The 14058-nt window shown below is 33.4% G+C and overlaps 1 protein-coding gene across 2 annotated transcripts in view; it reads right to left on the bottom strand.

Moving 5' to 3' along the window:
- LOC111087997 (CUB domain-containing protein 2-like) overlaps nucleotides 1-9768 on the bottom strand; it is a 63956-nt gene extending 54188 nt beyond the window's left edge. Inside the window, exon 1 of one of the 2 annotated variants that reach the window (XM_022396670.1) lies at nucleotides 9015-9768. In XM_022396670.1, the coding sequence (XP_022252378.1) occupies nucleotides 9015-9528 (514 nt within the window). In that variant the 5' untranslated portion in view covers nucleotides 9529-9768. The remainder of the gene's footprint in view (nucleotides 1-9014) is intronic. The other variant, XM_022396669.1, reaches the window with a different exon arrangement.
- Between the last annotated feature and the right edge of the window lie 4290 nt (nucleotides 9769-14058).

Raw genomic sequence — 14058 nt, 5'->3', positions numbered from 1 at the left:
GTGGTGATGACTAGCTGCCTTCCCTCTAGTCTTACACTGCTAAATTAGGGAAGGCTAGCGCAGATAGCCCTCGTGTAGCTTTGTGCGAAATTCAAAAACAAACAAACAATATTCATAATCCAAAAATATGACTTTTAAATTCGCATGCAACGTATGTTCTTTCATGAGAATCAAAACACCTTCTTGTATATTTTCTTCAAACAGTCCCTGGTTGATCACTTTAATGATATATTAATATACTATTAATCTTTCAAGACACCACAACTGGTAAGCTATAGGTGCAGTAGAAGTCCACAAATTCCTATTTCCCTTGCACTTTAAACAGCAAAGTGATTCTTACTTGTAGTTTTTCAGAACATTTGTCTTTGTTGTAATATTTGCTAGAGACGATTTTCTTTACTTAGTTTACCAGTTATGTCTGATATGTTCTTGAGATTATGTGATGATGGATTTAATTTACTTGTGTAATATTACTGTTTATGGAAGAACGGTTCTTACCTAAATGACTCATTAATCAAGTTTTATCGGTGTTTCTACAGCAGTTCTGATATCAATCGTCAAGGAAATGGTAAAATCGGTAAATTTCGAAGGCCAGAACTACAGTTACTGAATATTAGACAGTTACGTTCGTTTTTTGTTTTTTTTTGGTCGGTTTAAACTCACATTAACCAATAGTTGGAAAAATATAGAAATTCAGTTTTATAATGTTCCAACAACTTGATCTAGTTTACTCTTCTCGATTTTAAAATGTATAGATCAAAGTTAAGGAATCGTTCAGTTTATAGATGAATATGACCATTAATTTAATATTTGTTTCTTTAGTGCTTTAATACATAATCAATAATAAAGTTCTAAAGCTCGTGTGATCGTCATCTAACTTTTATTGGACCGTATCTGATTGTTGTTATTTGTGTTTTTTTACACGAAGAAATTAGTAGCATGGATAAAAAACTTAAACTTATTGAATTTATTTTATTTCATTGACACTAATATCAATGTTGAGAAAACTTTCCACTTCCAGAGATTTAAAGTTTGATATTCATAAAAAACAATTTATAATAGCGATATCTAATGCACGACAATGATGTATAAGTAGTTTAAGGATATCTGTCGCCATCCCTAATTTGGAACTATAGATCAGATAGAAAGTAGGCAGCCAGCAGCACCATACAACCTTCCAACCTCGTTAAGGGATAGCCTCTCACTCTTATAACGATTCCACAGCTTAAATTGCGGGTAATATTTTGTAGTATAGCATGGATTCGAATCCGGCTCAACAATTTCGATATCCAGAGCTCTAGCCACAGGGGCCAATATCAAAAATAAGTTAATATATATATATATTGAGCAGGTTTTATCCACAGATACAAGTTAGAGATGTTTTCTTATCTGTTTTAGAATAAGGAATCTGTTTTATTTTAAAGTTAAAATTTCCAATAATAAGCGATCATTTGTTATAAATTCACGCGTCGTTACTAGGGGGCGGTTGACTGCTCATATATAGGAACACATTCCTAGAAAATCAGATAGATTGCCAAACTATACACAGCATGTAACGTCGCTGTCAAAACTGATAATCTTGTGATAGCGAGTGAAGCTTGGAACAAGCAGATATTAAGGATTCCAAAGCGTCTAGTCATTACTAAGTTTATTTCAAACCAGCAGAACCTGGATATTCCGCTTCTCCTTAAACATCTTCAATTTTGATATGTTAAGCTCCATGTTTTCGTTTCTTACACCATCACACACCTGATTTTATATTATTTCTACATTACTGACAGTTTTATAGCTATCACAACAGTCAACAACTAATAATATTTCAAGAATGTCAGTGCATCTAAAGTTTGAAAGTATAGTAGAGTACCACTTTACAACACTGTTTACTATATCTATAAACGTAAATAAAATCACGACCTATACCTCGAGAATGTAACTTTATTAGCTGAATATTTCGCTATTACAACTTCGTCAGGAGCTACCGATATATCCTACAAGTTCCCTGATCCAGTTAAATCCAGTTAGATTTAGATTTTACTGGATTAGTGAACTTGTAGGATATATCGGTAGCTCCTGACGAAGCTGTAATAGCGAAATATTCAGCTAATAAATTTCAATTCTGGGGATATAGGTCATGATTTTATAGAAATGACTCGTAATAAACTCCAGTTTGCGTTAAACAAAGTTAAGACAGATAATGTTTACCATTATTCTGTCATCTTTATTTGGAATTGCATAATCACATCAAAACTACGAATTGAATAGTTAGATTTAATGTAATAGTTTAATATTTAGTCTTAAGCTGTCTAATGATTAGTCTTAAGTTATTTAATATTTAGTCTTAAGCTGTCTAATGATTAGTCTTAAGTTATTTAATATTTAGTCTTAAGCTGTCTAATGATTAGTCTTAAGTTATTTAATATTTAGTCTTAAGTTATTTAATATTTAGTCTTAAGCTGTCTAATGATTAGTCTTAAGTTATTTAATATTTAGTCTTAAGCTGTTTAATATTTAGTTTTAAGCTATTTAATATTTAGTCTTAAGCTGTTTAATATTTAGTTTTAAGCTATTTAATAATTAGTTTGAAACTACAAATTTAATAATTAGTTTGAAACTACAAATTTAATAAATAGATTTAAACTAAGAATTTAAGTTGTTCTCAAATTGCGAACTACGTTGTGAGTCTCAAATCAAAGTTAGTTGGGCTTAAACAGAAAGGAATTATTTATCTTTATTACTCTGTATTTACTTATTAGTTTATTCTATATTTCAGCTGCTATCTTCCGAGCTTCGATCCCAGGTCTTCTTCTTACAAACCAGACGTGTTATCCACTCATATCAGCTTTACCATAGATATTAAGCAGCTGAAACATTACTTTACCACATATATTAAGCAGCTGAACTATTAATGCTAAACTAGGCGACGAATAGTTAGTACGCCTATTTAGTGGCTATGTATTCCATATGTTTCATACATATACTGTGTATATACATATTAAGATATGTACGTAGATCTATGGCATGAATGTTCATGTATAGTGTTTATATAAAGCATGACGAAACTTCGTACACATCTATGAGTTTCTGTTCGTGTCGAATTCAGAAGTTTTAACAACCAAAGTAGATAGCTTGGTTTGTTTAGAAAGGGAAAGTAGCTAGTCAAAGCACCCCCCCCCCGCCAACTCTTTGTCTGATCGAATAGTGGGGATTTGACTTTTACTTTTATACTACATCCACGACCCCAAAATACGGAACACATTTTTGTGTCAACGGTACGCGAACCATGAACCCTTGGATTCACGGATCAGCATGCTGATCACTGGGCCACGCTTGGCCCATCAAAATGTGATCTGAATAAATAACCTTCAAAAACAAGAGTGATAGCTAGTCTTCAACTAGGTATTAAATAATTAGTGTTAAAATACAAGTGTGACGATTGGACATTAACTAGGTATTAAATAATTAGTGTCAAAATACAAGTGTGACGATTGGACGTTAACTAGGTATTGAATAATTAGTGTTAAAATACAAGTGTGACGATTGGACGTTAACTAGGTATTGAATAATTAGTGTCAAAATACAAGTGTGACGATTGGACGTTAACTAGGTATTAAATAATTAGTGTCAAAATACAAGTGTGACGATTGGACGTTAACTAGGTATTAAATAATTAGTGTTAAACAACAAGTGTGACGATTGGACGTTAACTAGGTATTCGATAATTACTGTTCGGTAGTACAAAGTGCAATAGGTAGTGAGCTTGATGGGAATGTTAAAATCAAAGTGTAAATATTGTGATACATTAATTATATTAACGCCAGGAAGTACAATGAGTCATTGTCTATTTGACTACAAGGCTTAAAATCGAATATATAAATGAAAAATTGCTTGGATAAACATTGCGCCTTTATGTCGACTTCACTGTTCAACTCCTTAAACCGCCATGAATGAGAAACGTTTGTATGATAGAACAGAGATCGAAATTTAAAACAACTGTAAGATGTTCAATTACTTGATAGTTTTGTAAGAGTACACGCACCTACACATTCAGTAGTTTTGTAAGAGTACACGCACCGACACATTCAGTAGTTTTGTAAGAGTACACGCACCGACACATTCAGTAGTTTTGTAAGAGTACACGCACCGACACATTCAGTAGTTTTGTAAGAGTACACGTACCGACACATTCAGTAGTTTTGTAAGAGTACACGCACCGACACATTCAGTAGTTTGTAAGAGTACACGCACCGACACATTCAGTAGTTTGTAAGAGTACACACACCGACACATTCAGTAGTTTTGTAAGAGTACACGCACCGACACATTCAGTAGTTTGTAAGAGTACACACACCGACACATTCAGTAGTTTTGTAAGAGTACACGCACTGACACATTCAGTAGTTTTGTACCTATGATGTTTGAATGGCTTACAAAACGGACTTCATCATATTTGTGAAAGGAAGGGTTTGCTGTTTTTAAAGGTTTCAGAAATCATTGTTCTAGGATTAATAAAGTGGGTGAGGATGTAATACTTCTCAGAAGCGTTACTACTGTGATAACACTGATGTGTTATACTCCGGAGTGTCTTTCAAATGTATTGATACTACTGGTTACAGCTTGAGTTCGAGGACAAAAAGTTTCATCTTATTGAAAGTAAAGTATTCTGGTGTGGAATTTGAAAACCATACACAATAACCAAAAGTGTACTGTTTTGGACTGAAGATGTTGACATATTGGCGTTTGTGTTAAACCACAGAATACATTCGTTGAGGTTCTTCCTCATTTTAAGAGTAAAACGAAACTTGCAAAAAAAAAAAAGAGCTATGTTGCGAATGTCTTTTTTTAATCTATAAAAATCTAAACTAGGAAGTATAACCTTTATACAGTAGAAAGATTTAAACTAAAAGGTATTTTTATAGAAAATATATAATACGGATTTTTATATCGACTTTATAGAATTTACCAAAAAGCCAGAAGCATTTTATAAAAATTATGGATGAAAGTATTCAGTATTCAACTTTGACATTTCTCTGAACTCGGGAAAAAAATTCCAGGAAACTGACAGCAAAGAATAGTGGGGTTTCTCAAAACGTCGTGGCCAGCCTCGAGTGTTAACATACATATAATGTATCAATACCGTGTTTTTTTATGTTAACACATCGTGGCCAACCTCGAGTGTGAACATACATATAATGTATCAATACCGTGTTTGTTTATGTTAACACATCGTGGCCAACCTCGAGTGTTAACATACATATGATGTATCAACACTGTGTTTGTTCATGTTAACACACGTATGATATATCAATACCGTGTTGGTTCACGTTAACACACGTATGATATATCAATACTGTGTTGGTTCACGTTAACACACGTATGATATAACAATACCGTGTTGGTTCATGTTAACACACGCATGATATAACAATACCGTGTTGGTTCATGTTAACACACGTATGATATATCGATACCGTATTGGTTCACGTTAACATACGTATGATATATCAATACTGTGTTGGTTATCTTAAAATACATATGATGTATCAATACTGTGTTGGTTCATGTTAACATACATATGATGTATCAATACTATGTTGGTTCATGTTAACTTACACATTCTAATAGTGAGTCACTTAGTTCTAAGTTTAAATATTCTTTATAACATCTCCCATGTTTCTAAACTTTATCATTATTACAGAATACTTCGCTTTAAGGACAAAAAGAGTCCTTACGTTGGTGGTTTACGTAACTTACATGATTCAAACGATAAACTTTACGTCAACATTAATGATCACTTTATCTTATCTTTGTGGTTTATCTATATTACATGGTGCAAACGATAAACTTTCCGTCAACATTTATAATCCCTTTTTACCTGTGATTTTGTAGGAAACCTTAACTCACAAGATAACAAGAGTCGGGTCATCCTAAAAACTGATACTGTAGATTTGTGTTTGACTACCCAAAAAATAACTACAAATAAATGATGTGATTAGGTTTGTTATTTTTAAAATTGTAGATATTTCCAGAAATATTTGTCTTATACCTGGTTTTCATATATTTGAGGTTAACGTTTTATTGTTATTCTTGATAATTTAAGTTTTGGTTTTCATCTTTGCGAGGATTAGTATTAGTAAATTTTGCTTAGATACTTTTACTTTCTATAAGAATCAAGACTAAAAACAAACGTTTTATGGATTTTAACCGTAATACCTGAAGTTTTATATGTTTTTTGTATACACTATGATTAACACTAATGCAGTCTAGTGGATTTTAACTGTAATACTAAAAGTGTTATATGTTTTTTATACACTATGATTAACACAAAAGCAGCCTAGTGGATTGTAACTGTAATACCTGAAGATTGATATGTTTTTGTATATGCTAAAATTAACTTCAATACAGTCTGGTGGGCTTTACCTGTAATATTGAAGGTTTATATATATTGTCGTATATAGTAAAATTAACACCAAAAGCAGCCTGGTGGATTTTACCTGTACTACTGAAGGTTTATATATATTGTTGTATATACTAGAATTAACATCAAAATCAGCCTGGTGGATTTTACTTCTAATACTAAAAGTTTAGCTGTTTTTGTATTAACACCAAAAATCCGTTCTGTGGTGGTTTCACTACAAATCAGAATAGTCTACACTTGGTTTATTCTACACTAGAAATAGCTTCGGTAAAGTTTTACTATTACTGAAGTAGACATTTGATGATGTTTTACTGACCAATCACTGGACATTCAATTGTATTTTAAACATTTGATCGTATTTTACTGAACATGAACGCACAATCGTTGGTATTTAACTGGTGTTTTTTTCAAAATGGTTTGCGATATTTGGGCACTGATATTTAGCCCAAGAAATTAGAGCATATCATCGTGGATATTAGTATCTTTTTATACTTGGCTTAGGGTAGTTTCATTATTAATATAGCGCAGATTTGAGTGAACTTATTTTTCTAAAGTTTTCCCTTGAACAGAGTTGTATCTAATCCATCATACCTTGAGAGTTAACATCTATTATAAGCTCACATGAATGTTTAAACCAAAACCAGCGGAGAAAAGAGTAACAGAATCCCTCCTTTTATGCTATATGAAAAAAAAGGCCAGTAAATGCAATGAAAAGCCAACTGCCATAGCGTGTATCAGGTGCATTACTAGATAAAGCAAACATGTATTCATTAATTAACTTAAGTTAATCATTAAGGTAAATTAGTTTGTTTATTTCAGCAGATGTTTGTTTCGGCAAACACTCGGAGTTGGATTTTGTAGATTATTCTAAAACTCATCATGAATCTATTAACGTGCACTAGGGCATTTATGATATGTCTCGAAAATTTTACACGTAAGATTGTTGAGGTTGGTTATATTTCTGAGGAATAAAAGAAAATAACAAAAAGAGAACATCTTTAATACTTCAATATTTTCCTCCTATTTCACAAAGTTTCCTAGTTTTAAAGTGATCTTCTCAAGAAAAGAATCGCAATTGAAACATTCCACAGTTTGTGACATCACGTCAAGCTGAAGAAATACATTGTCAGTCTGCAGAATCACACCGAATAATTAATAATACCTGCTTCATTCTTATTAATACTTTGTTGTCCTATTAGTGTAATGTATTTATCTACTGTTTATATTGTGTGAAGTTTAATTGTGGCTTTATAAAATACTGTTTATTTGTTTATTCATTTGTTTATTAATCACAAATCTTTACAGTTGACTAGGTGTTTTGTTTGCTTCGCAGGGATCGAACCCTCATGCTTAGAATTATGAGCTCTTAATCTTACCTCTGAAACACTGGGCAAAAAACACTAAAATATGTTTAAATAACAATACTTTAACCTCATATGTAGGTTAACAAAATAATATAAGTCATTCGGTGCTGCCATAAAGCCACATAATGTACCACATAAAAATAAAATAAATCACTTACTCTTACTCTGCTTTTCCTGCAGTATTACAGTGTAAGTTACACAGAAAATAATGTTCTACGTTTGAATTTAAAAAGGAAAGATAATGTGTCGTTCAGTGTTTGAAATGTAAGGAATATAAAACGTGTGTAGTGCTAGAGAGGTAAAAAACATAAGTTATTTTGTAATGTTGGAAAGTTAAGGAATTTAAGGTTTTTATAGTAAGGAAAAGTGAGGATCATGCCGTGGCTGTTGTGCTAGAAAGATGAGAATTATACTGTGGTTGTAGCGGTAGAAATATAAGGATCGTGCTATGGTTGTAGCGGTAGAAATATAAGGATCATGCTATGGTTGTAGCGGTAGAAATATAAGGATCATGCTATGGTTGTAGCGGTAGAAAGATTTCTTTTGCAGTACTGTTGTTACTTTGAGCTTAAATGAATGCAAAACACTGACTTTTAGAAGTTCGTTTGTTTGAATTTATGCACAAAGCTACACGATGGGCCATCTTTGCTCAGCCCATCACGGGTATCGAAACCCGGTTTCTAGCTTTGTAAGTTCGCAGACATACCGCTGTGCCACTGGGGAGCTTTAGAAGTTCGAGTTGGTGTCTAAAATATATAACATTTGAATTGAGTAATTTCGCGTTGATTTTTTATGATAAACTACATTAGTAAAAGATCACTGCTAATTTTTTGTACTATAACTGGTATGATTAGTTAAGTTTATGAGACGAATTTTGCGCAAAGCAAAATTAGCCGCCCTTAAGTGATAGTTTAGAGAGAAAGAAGCTAGTCAACGCCAATTCTTTGACCTCTCTTGTCTGAGCGTTACCCTCTACAGCATGCCCACAGCTCAAGCGATTTTTTATTGGTGGTAACGGGATGTGAACCTCAGATCCACAGTCCAGTGTGCTAACCATTGGGCCACACTCGACCCCCTTTGATTAAGCTCAAACATCCTAATTAGGACTGATGTTAGTAAATACTGGATTAATTATCGAAACGAGTTGCGTAACACTTACAAAAGCTAAAACTTTTCGGAAACATTGAGGGTTAACGTTACTTGTGCCAGACCTTTTGAGGTTATCTGTGACTTACGTGTGACTCCTGAGGGGTTATACCCACACAGCTTTTCTCCGACCAAGTCAATGTAGTCTTTACTGCATCCCACGCTGACTTCCAAGTCTAACACGTTGAATAAGAAAGTCACAGAACACCACCTTGAGGAGTTCCTGAAGACTGTATACTGGCAGTCCATATTAGAACGATAGTTGTTAGGGAACGACGGGCTCTTGATAACAGTCAACTCGTTTTTGGTAGACACCTGGCATTCGGAAATCAGACTTTCTTCTGGGTAGATTGAAGTGGTCACTTGGTCAACTGCTTGACTGTATAAATCAGACATCACTGACGTGTTGTTCACCGGTTCTACCAAAGGGGAACTTATATTCAAGTCAGGATCGTGTATGTCGAAGACCGGTATGAGAACAGGGTCCGAGCCGTTATCAGCATCGCCATTCATCGCCAGTCCCTCAGTGACGTTGATGTAGTAGAGACAGCCGTAGGACCACGTTAAGGAAAGAACAACAAACCAGAAAACTTGCTTAAACATCGTTGATGACGGACGACACAAAAATTTAATAATAATAAGAAAAAACAGATTATAAAACTGGGATAACCATAGACGAACGACTCGATGCACAAGCTTCCTGACACGCGGATGTTTCTCGTGCGGTCTCAGTTCAGGCAAATACCGTCAACAACTATCGATTGATGGCCACAACTAGGAGGTGTAAGCCTAGCCAACTACAGAGTTTTCTGCGCCAAGTATGTGTGAGCTAAAAATGACGCGACTGTTCGTAATACAGTTATAAAGTGTCCAAGAACTGTTCACCTGGCGGAATGATTTTATACATTAATCTTATACGATGGAAGTAAAGAAAATCTCATTTCTTGTGTATCGTACCCACCTACATGTGATACTTTTAAAAACTTTGCATGTTAATATCTGATGTGCACGCTGTTGAACAAACAAGCTTATTTGTAAAGAATAACTATCAATTAAGTTAAACCGAACACATTGTCTCTTTAACGTAACAAAATGTCGTCTCTCCAGTCAACAAGTTTTATAATGCCCTTATATGCTTTGACAGTAATATCAAAAAGTTACACAGATAAATGTAAAACAAACACAAGAATACTTTTCAAAACATTGCATGTTAATATCTGATGTGCATGCTATTGAACAAACAAGCTTATTTGTAAAGAATAACTATCAATTAAGTTAAACCGAACACATTGTCTCTTTAACGTAACAAAATGTCGTCTCTCCAGTCAACAAGTTTGATAATGCCCTGATATGCTTTGACAATAATGTCAAAAAGTTACACAGATAAATGTAAAACAAACACAAGAATACGATGATAATTGTGTTATCACACCATTTATCATATATTATTGATAACAAGATTGTTGTAACTAATGTTGGATTTTTAACAATTATGCTGAACAAAAGTTTAATTGTAAGAAGTTTTTGTAGTTAACCGTTGTATGAAATGATCTTTTTGCTAAATTCACTGTTAATAATTATATTTTTATAGTTTTTGATTGTCCATCACCCTATTAACAAAAGTCTGTTGACAGCAATATGTGGCAGTTGATAAATGTGTTTGTTTGTTCGAAGTTAAGCACAAAGCTACACAATGGGATATCTGTGCTCTGCCCACCACGGGTATCGAAACCCGGTTTCTAGCGTTGTGAATCCGTAGACATACCGCTATGCCACTGGTGGATGGGGGGCAATAAATGTGAGAAGCTACCCAATTAATAAAAGCATTGTCAATAACATAATTTTTGTAATTAATAATTGTGAAATATTACCCATTAATAAAGGCATTATCGATAGCAAAATTACTACAATTAATTATAATGTAAAATTACACATTAATAATAGTATTTCTTTTAAAAGGGGTGTCACTTTAAATGTATGTGAAATAGTCCTATTAATTAAAAACCTGGTTTAGATAACACTACGAAGTTTCACCACTTTGGTATAAATACAGGCTTAAAGTGTTTATGATTACGTTTTTTACATGCAAATTACAAGTTGATCTGTAGAAAAATGTTCTAGCAATCAATAAAGCATGTAGTTTTAAGTATAATCAATAAGGATCATTTTAACTTTTCCCTTCATACGATGTTAAAGAATTTCCTGTTAATTTCCGCAGAGTTAGTGAAATTTGTAAAATCTGGTTTGAGCAGTTTATATTAAAAGTTTTAAATGGATAATATTATTTTGTTTATAGCTTTCGATACGTCCTGTGTGAACAATTAACTTCCTTTACAGTATTCATCATTCTTACTTCCAGACAGAGCAATCCTTCCTGTCCATGGGAGCGTCACCATCTTTAGATTAAAAATAAATATTATGGAAATGTAAACCATCTTCTGATAAAAAATACATATTATGGAAATGTTACTACATTCTAATAAAAATAAAGATTATAGAAATGTCATTACAGATTATGGAAGTGTTACTACATTCTGATAAAACTACAGATTATGGAAGTTACTACATTCTGGCAAAACTACATATTATGGAAGTGTTACTACATTCGGACAAATATAAATATTATGGAAGTGTTACTACATTCTGATAAAACTACAGATTATGGAAGTGTCAGTACATTCTGATAAAAATAAAGAGTCTGAGAGTGTCACCATCTTCAGATAAAAAAAAAAGGTTATGGTACTGTCGCCATCTTCGGATAAAAAAAAGACTATGGTACTGTCGCCATCTTGAGATAAAAAAAGAGAAATAATATGGCATCATCTTCTTGGGGTAAAAAGAAAAGTTATGGGAGGGTTACTATCTTCTGATTAATAGGAGTGTTGCCATCTTCAGATAACAAGTGCCAAGCTCTACAGAGATTAGATGCTGTATTTTAGTTAATGTGTCTTAAACAAGTTGCATTATACGCTGGTATAAATAAAGATGTTTGAAATTATTGCATGTATATGTTAGTGTAAGTTGAATACACAAGCATCATTTGACTCGCCTTTTAAAAACTTTGTTAGGGACCATGAACTGGAACTCTTTCAGAAAGTTATTGGAAAGTTAGATGCGTAATAGACCTCCCCAGCCAAGATGATAATATCTTTTACTGCTACTCAAATTCACATTATGAGCAAATCTTAGTTCATCTGTAGCTACGGCACCATTGATACTTGAATACTTTCGTTCTTGGTCATGGCAACAGTTCAACATTTTAAATCAACTAGAATTTCACATGAAGACAGTTGTTTATCTCATGTACATAACACCTCATAATATTCTTTGAGGTGTTTCTATTTAGTTTAATGAGCTCCTATATTGTTGATAGAAGGTATTTGATTGGTTTGGTTTGATTTGAATTTCGCGCAAAGCTACACGAGGGCTATCTGCGTTAGTCAGTCGTTCCTAATCTAGCAGTGAAAGACTAGAATGAAGGTCAACATCACTTACCGCCAACTCTTGGGCTACTCTTTTACCAACAAATAGTGGGATTGACCGTCGCATTATAACACCCCCAAGGCTGAAAGGGTGAGCTTGTTCGGTGACGAGGATTCAAACCCACGATACTCAGATTGCCAGTCGATCGCCCTAACAAACCGAGAGAGCGGAGGGAATTTAACTAAATAATTTATTTAGTTTAGAATGTTACCGTTGTACTGGTGTTTTGCTGGAAAAGAATGTAGTTTTAAATATGTTTTATCTTAATTTTACAGATCTGTTGGTTCTCTATTACTATATAAGTTTGTGTGTTTTGTAAATTACTAATGTATATATATATATAAACACACGCTTGAAAATATAAAGTTTAATCACACCCGCGAAATGTAAATGCTGTATTTTCACCTGTTAAAATAAAGGATTATTATTATCTCTCTTTATTTTGTAAACAACTGTAGCAGCTATAACGTCGCACCTTTGCTTGTACAATTTAAAACTTTCGTTATATATTTTTAACATTTTGAAGTATTGTTTGGTTTTAGAAGCCAGGGACAGGTATAAGAAATTAAAGTGTCTCAAATAGAGGTATGATGTATTAAGGCACGGTTTCTCAGCATTTTGTATTTTCAACCACAGGAAGAGCAACTAATCAGCAGTACCCGCCGTCTACACGGCTACTTTTTTACCAAATAACGGAATTTACTGCTATTGAGGAACGTATTCAGAGATATATTGCGGCTCGAACCTTGGATCTGCAGCTCGGCACGATAGTTACACAGCCAATATCGGTAGTAGTTAGCTAAGTTCCATTTGATAATATTTATCTCAATATGGATATGCTAAACAACAATACATAAATAACAATATTAACTACAACAATTAAGAATTACTCAGCATAGCAGAAGTTTTCCAGATGAAACCGATATTACTATGAATAATGTATCTAGTTATAACTTAACAAAACTTGGAACGAAAAACTTTTGGCTAAGGATTTACGCTATACTTTATCACCCAATAAGTTGAACATGGAACATGACTTACAACTTTTGAAAACATTTTCACAAATGTTATCATATAATATTTATCACAAAATGGTAAACAAGCTATATATGCCAGACAATCCACTACCGACACAACCAATTTTGAGCAGTGTTATCTAAAGCAAAATTGAGCTTTGAAAGTGCGACAGCCATTAAATATGTCGGTAAACAAAACATTTCAGTAAACAATATATTTAAAATGTCTTCCAACCAGACAAAAAAAAATAAAATAAAAATGCACGCTTTACAGAATTGTTTGTTTGAAGTTAAGCACAAAGCTACACAATGAGCTATCTGTGCTCTGCCCACCACGGGTATCGAAACCCGGTTTCTAGCGTTGTAATTCCGTCGAAATACCGCTGTGCTACTTGGGGGTACTTTACAGCAACAAATACCCCAATAAATCATTATATTTGTTACAGGTCGCCAGTAAATTTAATGCACTTATACCAACCCGAATAGCACTGTATAAATTAAACTAGATAACTGTCCATTACAAATATAAAGTATTTGTTTCTGAAGAGTTTATTAGAAAAATCTGGACAAAAGCGATATTCTTTAGGCACGACTGAGGTATTTGAGGTTCATTATCATGTAAAACTGCTTCTTT

This window comes from Limulus polyphemus, unplaced genomic scaffold (genome assembly GCF_000517525.1).
Source record: "Limulus polyphemus unplaced genomic scaffold, Limulus_polyphemus-2.1.2 Scaffold2966, whole genome shotgun sequence".
NCBI classification, from domain to species: Eukaryota; Metazoa; Arthropoda; class Merostomata; order Xiphosura; family Limulidae; genus Limulus; species Limulus polyphemus.
Note: the sequence above shows the minus strand (reverse complement) of the source record. Positions and strands in the feature narration are given on the sequence as shown.